This window comes from Marmota monax, unplaced genomic scaffold (genome assembly GCF_021218885.2).
Source record: "Marmota monax isolate L192 unplaced genomic scaffold, Marmota_monax_Labrador192_F-V1.1 WCK01_AAM20220418_F8-fsc00134, whole genome shotgun sequence".
NCBI lineage: Eukaryota > Metazoa > Chordata > Mammalia > Rodentia > Sciuridae > Marmota > Marmota monax.
The window spans coordinates 3,315,543-3,339,138 of record NW_026692281.1 but is presented as its reverse complement, the minus strand read 5'-3'; the positions used below and the strand labels follow the sequence as shown (position 1 = coordinate 3,339,138).

Sequence of the window (23,596 nt, the reverse complement as noted above, 5' to 3'; positions counted from 1 at the left end):
TAAAGTATGAAATTTCTGTCCCTGTGACCTGCATCTTGAGATGCATCTGATTTTTACCACAGTAAGCATGGTCCCTCTAACTGTGGAAGTCCAACACAGTTCCTAGACTAACACTAGATTATATGCTATTTGTTTAAATAACCATGCTGTTTCTCAAGTCCTTCAGACTTTGCCCTTCCTTTACTCCTTATTCTTATTAGTAAAGTTTTGTCATTGAAGACCCAATACTAATATCACCCCCTCAAACAAGCTTTTCATAGGGTAGTGCTGGCTTCTACTGCTGGGTTAAAAGCAGGCTCAGCTCAGACTTATTTCTATATATTGCCTATAGTTTCTCCCTGAATTGCTTCACATCCTCAGAGACATCATCTACTGAGCCTTAACCAGAATATCAGAGCCAAAGGTGGCAAATCACCTAACTGAAGGAGCTCAGGTGCACCAACCTCTTCTCAGGTTATTGTGCAGAAAATGAGACTTCAAAAGCACTGAAGAGATTTGACGGAGGATGAACAAGAATTAGTAGTAAATAGCAGGACTGGATATCCACAACCTAATAACTTCCAAGCCAGTAAGCCCTTGGTCACAGGTTGTCCTCTCTTCCTTCAGGCCTTCCTGGTGCCTCCTACCCATTCCCCATTCCACCCCAGGTCAGTCTCATTCTAAATGCAGAGGTGACTACAAGTGCTACAGTGGAGCCCAGCACTAGGGGCCTTTGCAAGGGACTATTGGTGAATTCGAAAATCTTATTTTAAAATCATACTCCATGAAAATAAGAGTACAACTTTCCCCAGCCTCTTTTTTGTTTGTTTGTTTGTTGCTGCCTCCTCTAACATTCCTCAGGCATACCTGTATCAAATTCTTAGTACCAAATAATAGCCTGACCTATACGTAGCTAGAAGAGGAAGAAAGAGTTCCTGTCCTGAGGAACTTGAACTCTGGTGGGGGAATGAAGTATGCTCAAAGAATAAATTAATACATAAAGACTTCCTGAGCAAGATAGGGAGGGTGGATCTGATTAAACCACAATATATGCATATTTGGAAATGTCACATTGAAACCTATTATTTGGTAAAATTAATATGGCTCAATAATTATTTTAAAAAAGACTTTCTCAGAGGAGAGTGGCAGCATGAATATGGGAAGACTGTTAAAAACAATAAGAATTCCAAGAGGGGACAATTCAATGTTCAGTGCTTCTTCCCTAATCACACGTGGAAAATCAACTGATCTGGCCAAATCACTTTCTAGATCACCTTTCTGGCCTCATGACCTACCAAGCCACATCACCATGTTCCAATTATCCTGGACCCTGCTATAGTGTCCCAACCATGCTGTTTCTCAAGTCTTTCAGACTTTTCCCTTCCTTTACTTATTATTCTTATTAGTAAAGTTCTGCCATTGAAGACCCAATACTAATATCACCCCCTCAAACAAGCTTTTCCACCTCCTGGTCCAGACGTTTTAATCCTTTCACAGTGGACCTTGCAGGACTCTTGAACAGTAGTATTTTAGCAATTATCACTTCATTGCAAATTTTGTTGGAACACAGTCTATACCACAAAATGGGGGGTAAGAACCATATTCATCTGTAACAATTTATTTCCTCCTGGATGGGGTCTCTCAATTCTGTTGTTGACTAATATAATATATGCTCCATTTCCTTGACACACATCACTGTTAAATGGATGCAGTTCAAAGACTTTTCTAATCAGTCTCTGATCTCTAATTAGAAGGAAAAGGTCCAAGAGCATTAGACTAAGTTTGTTTCATGGCAACTGCATACCCCCACCCCCACATCCACCATGTGAAGTCCTTCAACCTGACCTCTTAACTCCCAGGTTTAAGAAAGACAACTCTCTCTGGACCTGCACTAGAAATGAACTAATGCAATCTGATCCTTATCTTTAGACGAGTCTTTGAGGGCCAGAGGAAAGCATTATACAGCATTCTATGGGACTTGAGACCTGATTTCAAGACTCACTAACCCTGGCATAAATCCACACCACTCACACATATAAAGCATGATACACGTTAGAGAGCACTTTCAATCCTACTGTGTTTTGACATTTACAAGTCCATAAGGCAAATACTACCCTTCTTCTACAGATGAAGAAACTGTAATCAAAGGTTGCTCTCATTAAGCAGTGGAGCTTGCCTGGAACCCAGATCTTTGAGCAGCTTTTTCCCCTTTCCAAGTATATCTGAAACTTTTGTGTGCATCAGAATTACCTGAAGGATCTGTCAAACTATAGAGATTGTACCCTCAACCTTTCTGATTCAGAAGATCAGGAGTGGGGTCCAAATATTTTCATTCCTAACAAAAACCCAGGTGATGCTGACATTGTTTTAAAAAAAAAAACCTGATCTATATCAACCTAGTAACTGCTTTATGGCCATGGGCAAATAATTTCCCCTTCTATCTCAATGCACTTAAAATGAGGAGGCTAGACTAGAACCATGATTTCCAAACCTTGTTTTAACAACAAAGCCATCTTTCAAAAATAATAATATGTAGAATTCAAATACATACCATAGTAAATAAAGTCAGGACTCTGGTGAAGCAGTGGTGGGGAAACTTAGAACTCACAGCACCCATTTCCCCAGACGCTGGGATACCTAACAGAATACATTTTCAAATCCCTTTCTTAGATGGTATTTGAGGGCTCTTCTACCTATGACATTCCAGTATACTAGAAAACTTAGCCCTTGCTATAGCGAGGAAAGAGAAACTTTGCATTAACCAGTATACAAGAGTGCACTGCCCATATCTAGTTCTTGGGTCCATACAGGAAAGGAAAGCTTAACTCTGTTGGGTTGGTAGATTCATGGACCCTTTGACCATCTGTGGACTAGCTCACTAGAAAAATGACAATGTACACATACACACCAAGATTACTTAGTTTATCCTTTCGGGTATTATGGACTCTCTGGGGATCCTAATTCAGGTTAAAACCTTTATTGAAGAGCTGGGGCTTAGTGTTATAGAGTGATCCCCTAGCACACACACATGAGACCTTGGGTTGAATCCTGAACACCTGGAGTGCTATGGAACCTTGATTTCACTCTGGTAACTGCATTTCCATCAAATCCTTCCTTGGAATTTTCAGAATGTCAAGTCTTCTCCTTCATCATTTCTTGCCACAGGGACTTGCAGATATCACTTAAGGTGTCAGATTATCACTTGGTAACTTTCCTTCCTCACCAAACTAAGGTTCCAAGGGTTGAGAACATAGTTTATTTGTCACCTATCTCTTGGCAGCTCAGGGCTAACACAGGGTAGGCACTGAGGAGACAGTGTGAGATGAGGACCCTAGGGTGACCACAAAGAAGGGGCTCTGGATCAATCCCTAAGGCATTACTCTAGTTCCAGTGCCCACCACAGGGAAGTCCACTCTATCTTTCCTAGGTAAAAGGATAATCTCTGGCTTTCAACTACTGCTTGGTGCCCAGTGAGGGCAAGACGAGGAGATAAACAGGAAAACCTGGATCTCCTTCCCACTGTCAGTAAGGCTTTGAGCAAACCCAGCCTCAACAAACACATTTCATTTGCTGGGTAGACTCTGTGGCCAGCAATGCCTCTCCTCTGAGGCCTAAAGCTTCAAAGTCAGCTGACTCCACACTAAAGCTGAGTGGTGCAGAAATGGTCAAAGGAACCAGGCAGAAGGTATGGGTGGAGTCTGGCTGTGGAAGCAATCAGAGCCAGTGGACTCAAGAGAATCCAGCTCCTGCTCAAACCCTAGTTATTAGTCCACCTTCTCTGGAGTCCCCACAGTAAAGGAAGAACTATTCTATTCTGTTCCAGCATATCCTCCCTCATCTCACAAACACCAAAACTACAGTTGCCTGTTTATTGTTTTTCAAAACAAAGCAAAATAAAAAGGGGAAAAACGTTCAAAATTCCATTCTGGTGGAAAGATGAGTTGCCATGACTGATTCAGGATGTCTCCCAATTGTATCATGGAACATCAGGTGGACTCTGGGGTGGGCTGTTGTCCTGGCAGGGATGGATGAACACTTGCATCAAGGCTGGCATCAGAAGAGCTGCAGGCCAGTTTTGAGCCCATGCAGCTGCCCCTGGCTCCAGAGAAGACCCTCAAAATTGGTGCTGCTATTGCTGCAGTTGCCACTGCCAACACCACAGCTTAGGCCCAGGGTGCTGTGGAAAGAGTGGGGGGGTCAGTGAGGAAAGAAGGCACTTTAGGCTCCTAGAGGAGCTAAGAGTGCCTGATATGTGCACATCTATGAGAAGGGCCCACCCTCCTGCCTGGCTTTTTATACAAAAGACTGGAGCAAATCTAAAAAGTGATTTCAGTTGGGCTCCACGGGTGATTTTGCCCTCCCCACAGTTGAGGGAGGGAGGGAAGGAAGAGTAAACTTTTCAAAGAAAACACTATACAAAACCCAGTACATAAACCAGACTAAAGCCCATAGAGAGCTGTCTGGGTTAAGGGAAGGGGTCCCACACAACTTCACCCCCAGGAAAATAATGAAGTGGCTGCCTTAACAGGGCCTCCTTTCCAAATTCCTGAAGCTTGGGGACCCAGAAGACTCTGTGCTGGATCCCTCCCACATATAATAGCTGGTTAAAGGGCCCAAGGCCAGGCTTGGGCTTTAGGGACAGGCCCAGCACCCATCCCATAATTGCAAGGCTGCCTGAGGGAGATAACTGCCCTCCCTCTCCCTGGCCCAGGTCAAAACACCCTTGCTTCCCCTGCTTCTTGCAGGTCAAAGGTCCTTCCAGCTGGATGAGGTGACAGCTGAGAACAAAGCCATCATCCTTCCCCTCAGGCAGATCCATGGTTATACTACTGCAGCTGAAAAAACCCTTTGAGATGATCTAGTCCCATCCCTCCCATCACCCACAATTTTACAGACAAGGAAACTGAGGTCCAGAGATGAGAAATGACTTACCCAAGGCCACATAGCCAAGTCAAGGGTGGAGCTGTGGTGGGAATGCCCAGCTCCAGCCCAGGAAGTGTAGGAGCTGGGCGAAATCTGCTTCCTTCTTGATTTAACAGGTTACTCCACCTGCCTATACCTTGATACCCCTGATACCCTGGTACTCACTAAGCCAGCTTTACCCAGGGCCAGGCTAGCTGGGACTAAAGAGAAAAGGGGTCTTTCAGACAGGTGAATCCCACTCTCATCTGGCTTCCCCAGCTATGTCCTCTCTTCTCCAAGAGGCCTACTGCCCCCTTGCCTCAGATACAGAGTCCATGGCATTGTCTTGAGCCTGGCCTGCTTCTGGGACCCCTGGGATCCACAGCCCTCTCCCAGAATGCCCAAATGAAGAGGGGCTCATCTCCCAGGGAGTCGGCAAACAGCACAGGGATGGACTATTAATTTCAGGGGCCCAAAGGGGTCTCTCTCTGGTACTCACAGGATTCTCCCGGTCACAGTGGCCCAGCATTCCGGAAAGTATAGGCCCTCTGGACGGGCTCCTTTGTGTTACCAGCATAGCCCTTCAGCAAGGGCTGCTTGCTTCCTGGCTCCCTGATGAGCCCAGGGCTCTCCCGCCTGTGATCCAAAGGCGAGTTCCGAGGGAGAACATGGAGCCCTGCGCAGGCCTTGCTACCAAAATGCCTGGACAGTACGGGGAGGCCTACTGATTATTCTATGCACCTTTGGACAAATCCATTCCCCTTTCTGGGCCTCAGTTTTCTCCTCAGGAACAGAATGAAGAGCATCTGTTCTTGACCTTTTAGGAAAGGTGGACCCTTCAGAGAATTCACTGAAAGCTATGGACCCCTCTCCTCCCAAAACACACATGCAAATGTGAGCACGTGCATACGTGTGTGTGCACGTGCACATACACAAACACACACAAAAAAACTGGACCCAATCTGCAAAGGGTGCCAAGCCAGTGCTATGTGCTTACTTCAATGGCACTCTATTCTAGGGGCAGGGAGTCCTAGCAAGGGCCCAGCCACCTACCTACCCACCCCACTTTGTCTCCTCCCCTCTTGCAGGCAGCAGACAAAGGGGGTGAGAAATCTTGCTGCCATGGGCACTCACCCAGCTTTGCCTGTTGGGGGTTCCAGCCGCTGGTCTAGCACAGGCTGGTCCAAAAGATACATGGTGTCATAATTGTCCAGCATAAGTTCTGCTGGGTCCTCAGTCTGACCTGGCATTCGGCCTAAGGGGAACGTGTCCCATCGCACATCCTCTGTGAAGCAAAGAGAGGCATAAGAATAGGCTTATGAGCTGTTTCTCTAACTGGTGTACAGGACTACCCACCCTGTCCATCCAACCAGCCCACTCAGCCATCTCAATATGAGCTTTCTGCATACCCCCACCCTCACTCCTCTACATATATCCTCATAAGCATAAGTGGTGACATTTTGTTTCTGGTGGGTGGAGGAATGAACCTAAGGGTGCTATCACTAAGCTATATCCCAGCCTTTTTTATTTTTTGAGACAGGGCCTTATTTAGTTGCCCGGGCTGTCCTTGAACTTGCCAAGGATGGCCTGAAACTTGCAATCCTACTGCCTTACCCTCTGGAGTTGCTAGGATTACAGGTGTGCACCACAGCACATGCTCACCACACATTCTTCATGGCCCTTCTTCCTTCTCTACCTCAGGGTGGGCCCTCAGAGGTACCATGTCCTACCTGCCCCATTCAAGGTCTTCTTGCCCCAGAGGCTCATACAAAGAATACTTTTTTTTCCAGGAAAGGGCAATCTCACATGTCCCATCCCCTACTGCCTCCCAAGCATACAAAAGCAAACATACCAAGCCCTCCATTCAATAAATGTCCTCCATTTCACTCCCTGCCTTCCACACCTAACATTCACAGGCATACAAACCAGACAACTTCAAGTTCCCAACTTTGCACACATGCATAGACACAAAAGGAATAATGGCCGAGGGAAAGAAGGAAAGATTTAACACACTAGCTTTTTGTAGTTTAAACCAACAGCCTACCCCCAACATGCATATGCTCACGTGCATGCACACATGCGCGCATGCGCACACACACACACTCCACTTTAGGATGGACCATGCCAGGCCCTTCCTATCCCTGTCTTATTGCTTCAACATCCCCCATAGTATTATTTTAAATCATTCCTCCCCATCTTTACACAAGTACATCCACTATTTTCAAGAGAATCCTTTGCTAGTTAACTCTTCCACACATATTCTGTTTCTGACTTCTGACTTCCTGCATCTTCCTGACACTCAAAGAATTCTCCTTTTCATAAGGCCCCCTTCAACATTCTATAAAGTATCAAACCTGAACCAGCTGTTTATGTAACACATATAGAAGCCCATCCAAAAGTACTGTCTGCATATTTTAAACATGTATCAAATTATTACAGTGCATCCCATACATATGTACAATTATGTGTCAGTTCAAAACAAGATGATGGGCTGAGGTTGTACATTAGTGGTAGAGCACATTTCTAGCATGTGCCAGGCCCTGGGTTCAACACCCAGCATTGAAAAAAAAAAAAAGGTCTTCCTCTCTTACAAGCATTTGTCCCTGTGCTACAATACAGTTACCTTCAGGCACAGGTACTACTCCACCCATGGGCTATGTGACCTTACCATCCACCCCATCGCTAACATCCCCAACACTGTCTACATCACTTGCCTATCTGACACCTTGTCCAACTCCAGTCCTTCAACATGGACACACAGGCCATATCTAGAGGGCAGTCTCACACCATTTCATAGGCTCTCATCTCTCACTGCTACCATTTCTTTCCCTCATACAGATAACTCTTGGCCCTCATGGGTCTCAGTGACCCTGCCTCCTCTTCAAAAACAAAAGACATATGACTATGAGTATATGCACACACAGCTACAGCTACACTACGGCCCATTTCACAATGAGTTCTTCCCCTACTTTTTTGGTCCCTTCAACATATACACACAATTCTGCTTGTACAAACATCCTTCCTTTTGCTATTTACAAAGACATCCCCCATATACCCTTTCTTGTCCTAAGAGATATCTCTGTGCCACAATTTACCTAGTAGGTACATACACACCCCCAACACACACACACACACACACACACAGAAATAAAATGTGTTCACCCATCCCTAACACTCCTACCCAGGGCCTTTATACCCTAGCCCTTCCATAAACATCCACAGAAAGGCGAAAGATACAGCTCTCCCCATAAGCTCATTCACTGCCTTGTCTCTGGTTCCATCTCACTCCCCATCCTGGCCACCTTATACCACTCCCAGGTCCAGCTGTTATCCCTCCCCCAGGCCATAGTACACAGGACATGCCCTTTTCTCTTGTGTGTATATCACCAACCTTCCCTGTACCTCCATTCCCCTAGGCTCTAGACTCATGACCTTGTGTGAACATCTAAAATCCATATCACTCTATTCTCTTCTTATGATCATACTTCCTGTGTCTCTAACTTAATGCCCTGGGTTCCTTCAGGTGGCCTCACCAGATTTTGTTGTGTCTCACAACCAGCCAGACTCCATGAATATACAGAAAGCACTCCTTTCTTACTGCATATTGAAGCAGAATCATACGTATACTTCCTCCACTTCTCACTTTCTCCTGAGTGCTGCTGCCTGGTGGTCACACCCACGCGGTCCCCTCTAAATGTTCTCTACAAATGAAACAGCAAGCACCCAACAGTGGTCCTTGGTGCTTACATGCTCCATCCTCAGAGGGAAGAAAGTCACTTGTCATCCATGTACCTGACTTTCTCCCAAGCTTGACTCATACTGGCTACCTCCTGCCACTTTCCATCTCTTCCCTAGTTCAAAGAGAAACAATCAGTGAGGGGAGAATGCATATCAGGTTCCTTACCTGAACTAACTTGCCATGCAGAACCCTGCAAAGCTCCTCGTTTCTGGACCAGGAGCCTGGCATTCTCCACTGTAGGGGATTCCTGCACAGTAGAGAAAGGTCCCACCTCCATTCTGTCTTCATCTTCATCTTCTTCCTCGTCTTCATCATCATCATCATCGTCATCGTCATCATCATCATCGTGGTCATCATCATCATCTTCATCACCATCTTCATCGTCATCTTCAATTCCCTCTTCATCTTCCAGGTTATCGTCATCATCTTCTTCATCGTCTTCTTCCATCTGGTCTTGCAACACTTTTTTCTCTTCCTTCTCTTCTTGATTGATATCATTATGGCTGCCCTGTTCCCCCTGCTGCTGGGCCTTTCCTTCAGAACAACAGTTAGAACCAGCTGGTTTAAGACCCCAGTATAGGCTATCCAGTGTGTATGGAGACTTCACGCAGGGGGGAGCCTCTGATCCCTCTTTCACCTGGCTGTTTTCTCCATTCTGAGTATAAATGGAACAGATGCGCAGCAGCTTCTCCTGCTCCCCATCTGGCAGGACCTGTCCCATGGCTTTGAAGACACTGAGGAAATGGAGGGATGGGGTAGGAAAGATTCAAAATCTCAAGTCACTTCCTACCCCAACACTCTAAGGTTTGAACTTGGTCCCTGAGCTTCTACACCAGCCTCTGAAAGGCAGTGAGTAGAGCACACAAAACACAGAAACAACAGGACCATGGAACCTGAATAAGTTCTTTGGTTCATCTCTGTACCTCACTTCCATTCTCAGTAAAATGAGGACAATAATGATACCTAACTTCTAGGTTCCTTGAGATGAGTAAATAAGAGAGCTCACATAGAATGCCTGGCACAGTGCCTGGCACATAGTGGGCATGCAATAAATGATAGCTATTAGTCTGTACTGAAACACTACATAGAAACACAAACTAGCCAACAGGCCTGTCAGGCTGGAAATGAGAATGGCAGATCCCTCTCTCCTCTGGCCTGGCTGAACAATCTGTCCTGAACTCCAAGGATATGCCTAATGTGTGCTGGGCTCCTTCTGAGTGGAACACAATATGTGATCCCTTTATGGAACAGCTACAGCCTAGCCTGGAATGGAAAAAAAGAAAAAAAAAAGCAGCAGTTGACAAGACAAAGCAGGAGGTGAAAGGGAGGCCTGATGAGCATCATAGACCTTCTAGGGGAACTATAGGAATGGGGGCAGGCAGAGAGCACAAGGAGGGAGGAGCAACTGAGGGCAGGCTTTGTGCTGGAAGTGAGACCCAGGAGGACCAGACAAGAGCGAGCACACTGCATTGCTGCATGTGGTGAGAGTATCCTGGCTAGAGGGCAAAGCCTGTGTTGAGGATCTACACCAGGAAGAGAGAGCTGGGAAGGGAAGTGTGTGTGTTGGGGACTAGGTCGCCTGCCAACTGAGCACAGGTGAAGGCTGCCTGTCTGAAGATCACCATGGTCCCCACGGTGGGGGCTGGGGTAGGGCAGCATTGAGGCAGGGCAACCAGGGAGGAGGCTGTTTGGACAGCTCAGGCCAGAATCTGTGAGGGCTGGCCTAGGGCGTTGGCAGGGGAGATGAGAGGGAGAAGCTGGGAAGGACAGACAGACAGAGAGCAGGGCTTGGTGACCGATGGCAAGGGTCAGGCAGAGGGGAATTAAAGATGATGACATTGTGCACACAACAGACGGTGCTAACAACAAAACCACCAACAGATACAGTCGCTGGGGAGGAAGAGGGCAAGCCTTCCTCATGGAGCCTTGCATAGAAGCTAGCACCTACCAGGCACCCAGGCCCTACTGGACAGGTGGGCAGGGTGGAGGGATGGGGAGTGTCCTTCCAGGTGTATGGAGTGTGAACTGCATGGTTCATGGAGGGACCACGTGTCCAGTGGACTGACTGTTCTCTCAGCACCCAAGGATTGGTCACATATGCCCGGCCACTGGGCTGGGGGCTAGGGACTTGACTGAGAGAGTATCTCTGCGGGCCAGTTTTGTACTCCATGAGGACCTTGGTTCAAACTGAATTGATATTGGCTGGCTGTGGGAAGCTCTTGAAAAGCTTCCAGCTTTAGTAGAGGAAAAGCTAGAGTAACTCTCTGCCCTCTCACTGTGGTCCATTAGTGTGATTAATAATAAATATTCTCAGGCACTCGATATTGGCAAGAAGCCTTATCACCACTGTTTGTTATTACCCACCCACCATCTCCAGCTATCCAGCTGGACCACTCAGGTGCAGGGTGATACAATCTCAAAAGACATTTCCTCCCTTGTGTATGCCTGGTCACAGCTCAGGACTGAGACAGTCACAGGTTCCAGCTGATGGAAAGAAGGTAGACTTCAAACTGACAGGACCTGGGCCCAGATCCCTGTCCCACTGTCCACTGTACAAACCATGTGACTTTTGGATAAGTCACTTCACTCCTCGGAGCCTCAATATTTTATCTGCCAAAGAAGGGTACCATACCTCCAACTCCCAAGATTGCTGTGTCAAACTAAATGAAATAATCTCTACAAAAAAACACAGCACCATGCCTGACACTTAATTGCCAGTGGTATCTTTTATTTTTTTTCTCTGGGGAAAACAAAAGCCAAGTTCTGTATTCATCTAATAACAGATGCTTTTTGTAACAGTACATTCTATTAGAGCATTATGAAGAACATGGGACTACAGACAGGCTACCTGGATTCTGGCCCCAGCTCTGACTTGCAGCATCATACCTGAGCACATCCCCTTTATCCCCACTCTGTGTAATGGGGTGATTAGGAATAAATTCAACTGGTTATCTGGAAAAGGCAGGATCTGTGCACAAGAAATCGTACCCAAGTAAGCCGCTGTTACTGCTGGCATGTGTTGCATCCCTCTGGTATGCTTGGGTTGGGAGAAGATCTCTGTGGTCCAGACTTCTCCAAGACCAGCAGCTTCCACTCTGCAAGCACTTAGGATTGGAAAGTACCTTGAAGGCCACCTATCCAAACCTCTCCATGCTACTCTTTTCACTCCCTCCCCCACCCCAGATACACATGCCGTGTTCCTTCTGCACTTCGAAACTTCCTTTATTCTTTTCTCTGCTTGAATTGCTCAAATGCTTCCTTCATGATGCTCTTCCTGATGCCTCTAGACCCTTCCGATTATCCTCCCAGTTTCCCACCCAGCCATGTCACTTCTAGTCTATAATGCACACATCTGGCAATGTCTGGTTCAGTCCCATCACCTGGAGGCCTTGCCTTGGCTGAATGTGTCTACAAGGTCACATTTTTTAACCATATAAAAACTATTGTGCCCAGATGCCATAAGGATTCAAGAAAGACTTGAACTCAACCAGGGAATCAGGGACTAAAAGGGCCTTGGCATCCAGTCTCCCACTTCATTCATTCCTCAGGCATAGGTCAGCTCCCACCAACGATAGCACTGCTGGCAAGGAAACAGCAGAGCAGTTTTCAGTTTAATGAGGCCTATTTGGTGCCTGGATTTGTGTGGTGTGCTTGGGCATGATAGCTAATACAGAGCCCTTGCTTTCAAAGAAGTGTAATAGAGGGAAGGAGACACTGGGGGAAGTAGACACGGCAACACAAAATCTCAGATTTGGGAAATATTCAGGAGTCAACAGGACAGGGTAGATGGTGCTGCCAGGGGAGGAAGATCACTTTTGAGTTGGGGTGGAGAATAAGATGACCAATTCTTTTGGTTACACTAAAATGTCTGTGGGCCATCCAAGGGGAAATGTTCAGCATGCAGTTTATTTCGTATAGGAGGCTGAACCATGGGGGAGGGGGATGCCTGGGCTAGATAAAGAGATTTAGGCCTTAGCAATTTATAGGCAGTAGTAATAAGCACAGGCATTTCTAGGAGGGAATAGTAAACATTTTCAATGCAGTAAACACAGAAACTAACAAGGGCCCATTGGATTTGGTATTAGGTCAAAGCAGCTCTAGAGGTGAGCACCAAATTACAGTTGGTTGAGGAGTAAGAGGGCAGTGAGGAAATTGAGATTATTAGCTGAGGACTATTCTTTTGAGATCAGAGGGGAAGGAGTGATAAGCTGGTGATAACCCAACAGAGGGATGTGGGGTCAAAGCAGATTTTTCTTGTGTTGCTATTACTGTTGTTTTGTTTTAAGAGGAGAAAAACAGACACATTCATAAATTGAGGAGCAAGAACCAGCAGAGCAAGTGAGAGGCTGGGCTGAAGCCCCAGCAATGCTGGCAGAGGTGGCTCCAGAGCACAGGTGGAGGAGCAGGCTTTGAGGAGAGGCAAGGCCACCTCATCCTGAGACTGGCGAGGTTGACTGCAGCTGCAGATCAGTTCACGAGGGCTGGACCTCAGGTCGAGGAGGCCCTTTTGGATGCCTCCATGTGCTCGAAGAAGCTAGGGTGAAATGGGAGAGAGGGAGGGGCTCAAGGTAAGTGGTAAAGGTTCAGAATAGTCAGGGAATGGGAGAAAAAGTTGTCAGAAAACAAGTCAAAGTTCAGACAAGCAGAACTGAGGCCTGGCCCGAGATTAAAAATCATACCTCTGCAGTGGCAGCAATCCGCAGGGCTATGTTGCTTTCTCCAGCAGAGCTCAGCTACCCGGGCTGAGGAGCAGGGGAAGCAGAGTGGGGAGGATCAATCCCAGCATGGGGGTTTGCAAGTCAGATATAGCCAAAGGATGAGCAGAGTTGAGGGTGCTGATGATGAGTGGCTGAAGCAATCAACCACAGACAGGACTGGGCAGAAGCAAGGTCAAGGGAGGGAGAAAATGGAAGCATGGAGGTCTGGATGCAGGCAAAGAGCAGGTGTCATGGGATGTAAGGGTGAAAACTAGAAGAACAAGAGGTGGTGGTCACCGAGCAGGATGCTGAAATGTCAACTTTCAGAGGTGAAATAGCTCTGAGTGATGGAGATGGGTTGCTGAGCATAGTGGAGAATGAAAGTCACTGGAGTTGAGGAGCTGCAGTGTCAGATGGGTCACCCAAATGAAACAGATATTGCTCCAGAAAGCAAGAAGAAAAACAGGTGCTGAAGGCATCCATGAGAATGAGGGAAGTGGTTTCGGGTCATGACATGACAGAGAAGGAAAGAGAGACAACCACAGGTATTTACAGGAACCAGTACAATATTCAGTTTGACCATTAGAACCCAGGGTGGATTGAGTAAAGGGGACTCACAGGAGGTATGGTTACCATGACAGGCAGGGCCAGAATCAGAAAGATCTCTGAATGTTGAGCCAAGAAGCCTTCATTTCACCAGGAAGGCAATAGGGAACCACTAAAGTTGCTGAGTAACTACCAGAGGTACCTTGGGAAAACTAATAGAGGATACATCATTGGGCTTGGAGTCAGAGGACCTGGGTTTGATAGTAAACAGCAGCTACCATTTATTGTGCACTTACTCTGTGCAGGCCACTGTGCTAAGCATTCTCACACTGGACTCAGTTCAGCCAGGTCATAAATTGTATGATCTAAAAGGAAGAATACTCTATTCACTCCCAAGACTCAGTTCCCCCACATGACTATGGAAGGGGGACTGGGTTAGATGTCCTCAAAAGTGTCTTCCAATTAGGCCACTCTAGGGCCATGTGGCCCTAAAGCTTGCAGGACCTCACCCTCTTACCAGATGGAATTCAAGAAACTTACAGCTGAAGGAGTTGGGGACTGGCCCAGCAAGGTGAGCCCAAGCAGGACTCAACCACCTGGGGCCAGTCAAGGGAGGCAGAGCAGTTGAACAGCCTCCAGCTCCTTCTTGCTTCCCACTGTCTTGTAGAAAATCGGCGAGCATTCTTTCCTAGGAGAGAAGAGGGAGCCTGAGAAGAAGGAACCAGTGACCCCCACCCCCAGCATTTCACTTTGAAAAGTTTGGCTGTGCCCCTTCCATCCCCCCAGATTCCCTACCCTATACCTCCCAACTGCTCATAGCATTCAGGGCACTTTGCCCCAGCCCAGTTTAGTTGGCTCTGAGAAGAAAAAGGAAAGAGGAAAATTTGTCCACTGGCGCCCACAGGGCCCTCTTAGATGAACCTAAACCTTTAACAAGGGAGGTATCTGTCTGATGATTTTCAGCAGAGAGCTGAGTATAGTGGCACTGCCTGGGCTGCCTTACGCCCTGGATCTAGGGCTAGTCTCCCTCACCAGTTTTGGTGTTGGCCACGATCAGTTCAATGGTCCATCTAAGGATGTAGGTGGGCCGGATCCCACTGTCCCCCAAGGTTGGCAGCTCAGAGAACATCCTCTCCAGCAGGGCCTGTGTGAAGGTCTGGGAGTGCAGGCCCCTGAGCAGGGGCTGCCAGAACTGAGAGAACGGCTTTGGCACCAAGACGTCATTCAAGTCCACGTTTTCTGGTTTGTGAGGGACACCCGTTGACAGAGGGGAGGGCAATGGCAGCAAGAGTGAGACAGCAAGAGAGAGAGCACAAGAGCAAGAGAGGGAGACAGAGAGAGAGAGAGAGACAGACAGACACAGAGAGGGGGGGAAAGAAAGCGGACGCGCGCGCAAGCCCCACCAACAAGAGTTGCCACCACAGAACAGAAGGAAAGAGAAGAGCAGAACATCAGGAAAAGAGAAACCAGTTAGTATCTGGCAACAAACAACTGACTCAAAAACAAAGTATAAAAAGAAAAAGAGCTCTGGTTCTAGCTTCATCTTTGTCAATAACTCACTGTGTGACTCTGGGTCAGTACCTTCCCCTCTCTGGACCTCAGTCTGACCATCTGTAACATGAGGATGTTGGACTAGATGACCTCGCAAGGCCATCCCAGTGCCACTGCTCTAGCTGTCTAGCTAGTGGCTAAATCACAATTAACATGGCACAATAATGGTGTTAAGACTCCCCCAACCCTATCCACCACACCCACCCTACCAAATTCCAGGCCACCTAAGGACAATCCCATATGTTCACATCAGCAGAGCTCCCTGTTCTGCTCAGCCAGGAGGGCTGAGAGGCTTCCACCCCCACCTTGGCACCCAGCCCACTCTGGTATTCCTGCCAGGAAACAGAACCCTAGGGCTGCACTGAGCTCCTAGAACCTTACCTTCATATTCTATCTGCAAAGCTGCCAACTGCTCAAATGTGGGAATGAGGAAGCCGTCATCCAAGAAAGCATCCAGCACAGCATTCCTGGAATAAGAAGACACTAGTTTAGGCAGGTACAGTGGTGCATGCCCGCAGTCCCAGCTACTCAAGAGGCTGAGTTGGGAGGATCATTTGAGCCTAGGAGTTTGGGACTAGAGTAGGTAAAATAGGAAAATCTGGACTCAAAAAATGATGATGATGATGATTATGATGATGATGATGATAAGCTGGGCATTAGTGACACATGCCTATAATCCCAGCTACTCGGGAGACTGAGGAAGGTGGATCACAAGTTTAAGGCATGCTAGGCAACTTGATGAGACCGTGTCTCACAGTTTAAAAAGGGCTGGAGGCGTATAACTAAATGGTAGAGGCCCTGACTAGCATGTGCTAGGCTCTGGTTCAATCCTCAGTACTACAGAGCTTTAAAAAAAGAAAAGGACACAAGTCTAGCAAACTGAAGCTGATATAAGACCCAGAACTAATGTTCTCTGGTTCTTCAAGTGGCCAAGGCAGCATTGGGGGAGATGGGGCAGGTGACAAGGGGATCTTAGACTTGAGCCTCCTGGGGCCAGAGCTGGGATCAGTGGGTTTTGAACATACATTTACCAAGCACATGTTGATCTATGACCTGTAATGAGAGCAGTAGTGGCTGAACAAACAGATGGAGACAAGTCTCAGGCCCACAGAGAAAAGTTAAATGCCTGGTATCATGATAAACTTCAGTTCCTGTAGTCTTTTGGTTTCCCTTGGCCATTCTTGATCATTCTCTATTCCCCTACACACGTACCCCCATCTAACTGGCTGCTTTTTTTTACATCTTAGAAGTAAAAACTGTGGGGATTCAACTGCTGGCTAAAATATGAAATACAATTCATAGGCCCTCTTCTTCTTATTATTCTTTTTTTGTACTGGGATTGAACACAGAACCTCACACGTGCTGGGCAAGTGCTCTACCACTGAGCTGTATATGCTCCCAGACCTCTTTATTTTATTTTTGAGACAGGATCTTGTTAAGTTTCCCAGGTTGCCCTTAAACTTTCGATCTTCCTGCCTCAGCCTTTTTGAGTAGCTGGGCATAGGCTCTTTTATTAGGAACTCTAAAAACCCAGAAAAAGTAAGATGGGATAAAGTAGACTATACAGGTAATCTCTAAACCCATCTAGCTCAAACCTAAACCAGCAACAGCAAGCTAATTGCTCCAGAACTAGTGGCTTTCCAAGAGCCCCTTCCAGCTGACCAGGCCTAGAGGGTGGAAAATAGGTCCCAGGGTATTCCAAAACCTGAAGCTCCCTCCCTCCAGCAGAGTAGGCCTAAGGAGGAATTGCTGTCTTTTTACCTCTCATCTTCTTAGGTCAGTATCCAAGAACACTTATAGCAGCCAACCTAACTGCTCAGCACTAGCAGTCATACTATGTAGGGGCACAAGGATACTTTCCCCAGCTGCTGGACAACTGCTAGCCATCTCTTTGCTGAAGAATACAGCCAAGAATCCTAGGCTGGGCAGACACTGATAAAAATACCTTTGGAAGTAGTCTTATCCTGGGGGTAAAGAGCAGACTGCAGGGGCAATCCCAACCTACATTGCAGGCTCCCCTCCAGGTCCAGTCTGGTACCTATGCCATCTACCCACATTTTGCTCCATCCCAGATTCCTTCCTACTCTCCTTAGTCTATCATTGCCTCCTCAGGTTATTAGTAAAAGCTCCCCTTTTCATTTGAATTTAGGTAGAATGCTCCAAGAACAAGGGATGAGAAAAGGATGGGTAGATTCTCTTTGTTTGCTCTCATTAAATTGAACATTATTTCTTGGGGGGGAATAAGGCTCATGGCCATAGAGAAAAAGGAGCCTAGGGGCCAGGCTCTGACAAGGCCCTTCCTCTGTCCCCCAAACTACAACCACCAAGGTTGATAGCAATTTGAAAAAATAGACAAGGGCTGGCAGTGAAGTACTAAGGATCACAGGCTTTTCCTACTTGCCAAGAACACCACATCGCACCTGACAAAAAGAAACAAAGCTGGTTAGGGGATGGATGACAGTGCATATTCATTCCTCTGGTCATTCTAGTGACTCACTGTAGGCAACCCCAAGCTAGAAGCTGGCAGGGCCAGAGGCAGAGGATCATGCAAAACACGGGTCACCATGTGAAGGATCAGGATTATCTCTGGGATTTTTCCTACAGCAGGTTGGCAAGGTAGGATATGGGAACTGATTTCAGTGAGGCTGCTACCCTCTATCCTAGTGAGTAGCCAGCCCCTAGTTACCTAGCTACATACCTGTTTTCCCATGAAATGCCCTTGAGCTCTGCCAGGATGCCTTCTACACATGGGGATAGTTTATTCCACGCCTTAATAGCCTGAGGTAAATGCCTAAATTTCTCCAGCACCTGTTAGCAAAAAAGGTTCCATCAGAAAGCTGGTTCTGTCAAGGACCCAGCCAGGCAACCTACCCCCAACCTCTCCAGGATCCTTTCACATAAGACTTTAGGACTGCCCTATGGAGACAAGGCAGGGCATGCAGGGGTGGGCCCACAACTCCCCTATTGGCTCTACCAATAAAAATCACATGACCCTTAAATGCCAGGCTTTCTCCTCCTCTCCTCTCCCTCCTCCTAATTCTTCATGGCTCCCAATAATCAAATACCCCAATACTTTGATATCCAATGGAAGCATTTGGTTGGAGATGGGCAGAAACCTTTGGGCAAAAGAGTAAGGAATGAGGGCAGACAAGGTGTTACAGAAGAAAGGGAATCAGGAGACCCAGATTCTTATTATGCTATATCATTGGCTTGGGTCTGTCCTTTATTAATTCACAGCTTCAATTTCTTCTTTGAAAAGGCAGGGTTGAACTAAATCGTTTCTGAGCTACTTCCCTTCCAACTAAAACAGCACCCCTCAGGCTTACCCATCTAGGGAAGCTCTCGGGCCCCACCTGCTGGTAGACTACAAAATTACAGGACTGTTCAACTACCCATTCCCAGTTGTTCCCTACCACCCATAGGGCAGATTATCCACAAACTTCATCATCTGCTCCCTTCCATCGATGTGGAGGATCATCCAATTGGACTCTGCTGCTCTTGTCTCCTTCCTAGCTTCCCCCCTCTCTTTCTGAGAAGTTCCCTCATGTTTTGCCACTTTTCTTTCACATTCCTTCTCAAGACTTCTCAGGTAGCTGGCAAGAGGGAAGAAATGGCTGGGGCAGATGAGAGCATGCCAAGTCAAAGGAACTTTTCTTACCTTAAACTGCTCCTCTTCATATGATACCAGCAAGTCTCGGGCTCTTTCTGAAAACAGAATAGGGAGAGATATAGGATACTACAGCCCCTGAGGAAGTGCTGAGCCAGGGAAATAACCAGTGCTAACCTAAGCCTGAACTTTCCAGGCTCATGGGCCCCTTTTTGCCCCCATGGACACCTACCATACAACTCCTTATGTCTCAGGGCCTTTGCCAAATGAGCATCCACCTCTTCACTGACTTTACTATCTCCATCAGCCCTGACATCCAACTCTGCACCTTTCCCATCATCCTGAGGCTCTGGTTTCTGTTCTTTGATGTCATCAGCAGTGTTCTTCTCTTCTTCTTGGTCCTCTTCCTCTGTCTCCATCTTGTCTTCCTCCAACTCCCAGGTTTCTCTCAGGCTGTTCTCTAATTGATGGCACCAGAAGGTCTTCTGGAGCCAATCCAGAACAAAGTAGCAACCTAGAGGAGGGGAAGAAGGAAGGCAGGGCCATAGGACAAGCTGCAGACAAGGAACTAGTAGGTCTCCAGTCCTGTGGGCTTCTAGCCTCATTTTATAAGCATTATGGAAAAGCCCTAGAAAGAGGCTTGGCTCCAAGACTCAAATCTCACATATCCAGATACAGTCTACTTCCTTATGGGTTATCTCCCTGTTCTTTGCTTTCTCCTATTCACCAACAGTTCCTTTCCTAGTCCTAACACTGGGTCTGAAAATGAGAAGCCAAAAACAGCAAGGAGTGGTAAGTGAGAGGACTAGGATACTACCCCACTAGCTAGTTACATAACCTTTTGCTAAGTCTCTTCCCTTTTCTAGATCTCATTAGAAGAGAAAAGGCTAAAACAAGGGGCCTTAAATGGGATGAGATGGATGTCCAAAGAATTCCTGAGTTCATGATACTGTGATGGCTAATGCCTCTTAACTTGTATCTCCCTCCCCTTTATGGTGAGGCTATTGAAGTACCACCTCAGGAACAAAATTTAAGGGGAGGCCAAAAAACTGTAATCAAGGCATCAAAACAGTACCCTGCCAAGTCACATTGGAGCCTGAAGCAAAAGAACTCAGTGATAATAATCCTGCTTTTATTTTTCATATTTTGTTCCTGATACATTTTTCCACATTAAAATGCTATTTATTTTGATCTCTGAGCTTTTGACAATCCCTTAAATTTTGTGCCCAAGGTGAGTACCTCACTTGATTCACCGTAATTGCAGCCCCAATGCCAAGTAAGAACCTCCTCCCTATCCGTATATCCCAAATGTCACCCAGCCAGGCCCAGAGGGCTGATATTAGATAATCCTCTGGGTACTCACCTCTGCGGCAATCATTTATATGGGGCATTTTCTTGTGGGTTAACTCATGGCGAAGTTCAACAACCCAATCTGGAATGTTCACCTGATAGGGAGCATAGAAATTTAAAATAGTATAGTTGGAAGAGACCCAGGGATAAACTAGCCTGAACATCCATCCCATTGTATAGATAGAGACACTGAGGTCTTAAGAGAAGATTCCAGTCTCACAGAGCCAAGATTAAAAACCAGGTCTCTTGATTATTTTTTACTACTCTGTGGAGGCTGTCTTAAAAATAAGAAAAAAAAAAGACACCCACCTACCCTAACCAATAACCACTCTCCTTCAACAGAGAGTTCTGTGAATTAGCATTAACAATTACCTTCTCCAGCCTCCCTTTCCCCTTTCCAGGTCCCTTTTACTCCTTCCTTTATCCCACACCTCCTCCAGGGAGTGTCTCTTGATGATTGAACATGCCTGCCCTCTGGGTCTCTGCACACTTTAAATACTCACTCAGGGCAGGAATATCTGGCATTTTCATGCTGCTTGGCTGAGCTCTCTCTTCTCTCAGACTGTCAGCTCCCTGAGAGTAAGTGTTGTGACTGCCACCTCTTTCCTGTCCCCACCCAGTGGTACATTGGTACATTCAGGCTACTCAGCTTCACTGGGCCATCCCCAGCAAGCTAGACTGGTCAAGTCCACTATACATACTGTGAGGAGCAAGGGAGCAATTCTGCTTCTTTTGAGCTGGAAGCTGAAGCTCTGGAGTTCTTGACAGGCTTGGTTACTAGTGAAGGGATGAGCTAGTCTGATTTTATATACACCTTACCCCATTCCCCATTTAGGGAGCCCTACTGAAGAAAGAGAATTGAGCAAGGCCATTTTATTATACGTACCTCCTGAGCCAGAGACTTGAGGGAGAGCTTGACAAACTTTGGCTTCCTCTCTGAGATAAGGTTCACAAACCTGGGTTTAGGGGGGAAATAAGTGCCCAAGGAAAAGTTTCATCCAAAGCATCTTGTTGAATTACTGACAGCTTGCATTTCCACAACTTTCCACTAACTGTCCTGTTCTTAAGGTTGTTGCCAGCCAGAACATGGATAGTTCCATGCCCTCCAACATTTACAGAGTCTGCCCTATACTGAATCCATACAAATGAATAAGACACTGTTCTGGCCTTGCCAAGTTAAGATAGGATAAATAATCATGACATAATATTCTAAAACATATCATAGATGTTAAAACAAAGGAAATTGAATATGGGGAGAACAGCTAATGGCAGAGAAGGTAAAAGGATGAAGGGAGGACCTCAAGGCAACAGGAGGGAACAGTATGAGAAAAAGCTTTGACACATGAGAAAACTCAGTGGCAACCTTTTTCCTGAAGTGAATGAGACAGCTAAAACCACTGAGTCATTTTGTTAAGTCAGGAACTCCCAGCCCAAGTCTTCACTTCCACAACTCAGCAACCTTTCAGTATTCATGGGGGAGAGAAAAGGGAAAAGGGTGGTGCCAGGTACAGATGGGGGTAAAGTTAGGAAATCCACATTAAATCACACCCAAGAGCAATAAAGCCATTCAAAAAAGTTCCTCTGGGTGAGGAATTGAAAATCAGACTGTCAAAGGTGGAATAGATCTACAACGATCACCTGGTGTAAATCTCCATCCCCCCCACACACACCCAGCCAAGCATATATTACAAAAGGGAAAGGAAAATAAAAAAGAAAAGGCTTTCAAATAAAAAAGAAATAAAAAGAATATATTGATGGGGGCGGGTTTCCAAAAGTTGTCAAGTCAAGCAATCAGGCTGAGCCACACTCAGGGACTCCCAGGGCTTTTTGCTTCAGGTTGTACCTAAAGCAAGCCTTGTTTATCACATGCTTGCCCCACCTTCAGATCCCAAACCGCCCCCCCTCCAATTTCTACCCCATGCAGGTCTTACCTGACCAATGCCATGCCATAGAGTAGTCTAAGTTCATCAGTGCCCAAGCCACCAGTTACATCCAGGAGCTTACAGCGTATCAGGTCAGCAGTAGAAGCCACTGCCAGAGGCAATTCGTTGCCTAACCTAAAGGGCCACAGTCCAGCACCATCATAAAGATCCTTTACACTGGTCCACCCTCTACTTCAGAACCTTGGTTGTTGCAGGATATTCCCATTATATACTGGCCCAAGAGTGCATGAAGACACAAAACAAAAAGATGGGAATGACAGGGTAATGTCTGTGGGATCCAACACAGGGCATTAGGAAGCTGGCTAGGATGTATACAAGACATCTGAGAAACTACCTATCAATAGTTGTGTGACACACCCTTCTTTAACCTTGCAACCCTCAATCATTCAGCTAGAGAAGCCCTGTATCCCTTGTTAGTCTAGCCCCAATCTTATAAACTGGACAGAGACACCCCACTTGACCATGGTTTTTCAGGTAAGACCCTCTCCCACTTGCCCTAATCAGCACCAGAAATCCACACTAGGATGTTGACTTGCTCCTTAAGTCCTCGCTCAGGCCCATTGCTCTCACCGGCTCCCTCCCCAAGAAAGGGTTACTTAATGGAGGTAAAAGTCAAATCTCACAAATATGACAAGAGGTTTGTTGAGACACACCCTCTTACTTTTCATCCACCAACGGAATTAGTGCAAGAGCTTGCCTGCGACTTTCCTCCAGGCACTTGGGAAAGTGGCATCATTAAGCGATTTAGGGGAGGACTTGAGAACAGGGCCTTTTAGGAATTTGACCAAGAAGAGGTGAAGCACCACCAGCACGCAGGCAAGAGGCCTGAGCCCGCCGCCTTACCTGCTCCTCCACACTGTGATGCGGTTCAGCGCATACCGCTGCAACTTATGGTCATCACAGAACAGGTAAACCGTCACCTGCTCCCACTCTGCCCTGCTGAGCCAGGCGACCACGATGCTTGGAGCCAAGAGTGGCGACGACCCTTTCTCTTCGACACACTTTCCGTACCATGCATTCCACACGAGATCCATCCCCTGGAGATCCATTGCTGACCCTGTCCCAAATTCCCACCAGAACTGGGATAGATGCCTGGCCCAGTGCCACCGCGATCCGCACAGCTTCAGCTCAATGTGCTACCCTCACTCCAAAACGCCGCCGTCCCAGCAACCAATGTGAGAGAATGACCCCGACACGAGCCCGCCTCCCAGCGTTAGCTTAGCAAATCGAAACGTGGGATTTGGAGGCTGGCTTTACAGCATGTGTGATTACTTCCTTGCCG

At 46.8% G+C, this 23,596-nt stretch overlaps 1 protein-coding gene across 8 annotated transcripts; it reads right to left on the bottom strand.

Moving 5' to 3' along the window:
- Nucleotides 1–3,834: 3,834 nt before the first annotated feature.
- On the bottom strand, nt 3,835–23,525 carry Las1l (LAS1 like ribosome biogenesis factor). 8 transcript variants are annotated; one of them, XM_046440393.2, is made up of 15 exons: nt 23,158–23,513; nt 22,303–22,428; nt 21,258–21,327; nt 20,385–20,466; nt 19,350–19,535; nt 19,073–19,119; nt 18,113–18,222; nt 15,796–15,881; nt 15,424–15,474; nt 14,896–15,102; nt 14,404–14,551; nt 8,786–9,354; nt 6,016–6,166; nt 5,381–5,583; nt 3,835–4,156 (listed from the first exon to the last, which is right to left on the bottom strand). In XM_046440393.2, exons 1-14 carry the CDS (start codon nt 23,361–23,363, stop codon nt 5,394–5,396), a joined length of 2,229 nt encoding a protein of 742 aa, XP_046296349.1. In that variant the 5' UTR covers nt 23,364–23,513; the 3' UTR covers nt 3,835–4,156; nt 5,381–5,393. The 8 variants fall into 8 exon arrangements, with proteins under 8 accessions (XP_046296349.1, XP_046296344.1, XP_046296347.1 ...); XM_046440388.2 differs by having other exon boundaries at nt 19,254–19,535; nt 23,158–23,512; XM_046440391.2 differs by having other exon boundaries at nt 5,381–5,517; nt 19,254–19,535; nt 23,158–23,512.
- Between the last annotated feature and the right edge of the window lie 71 nt (nt 23,526–23,596).

Excerpts from the sequence above, each read along its gene's own strand:
- Las1l (XM_046440388.2), bottom strand. The coding sequence starts at position 23,363 with ATGGATCTCCAGGGGATGGATCTCGTGTGGAATGCATGGTACGGAAAG. Across the intron at positions 19,536-20,384 it reads TATAAATGATTGCCGCAGAG|GTTGCTACTTTGTTCTGGAT; the intron begins GTGAGTACCCAG and ends CCCCTCCTCTAG. Across the intron at positions 19,120-19,253 it reads GAGACATAAGGAGTTGTATG|AAAGAGCCCGAGACTTGCTG; the intron begins GTAGGTGTCCAT and ends TTCTGTTTTCAG.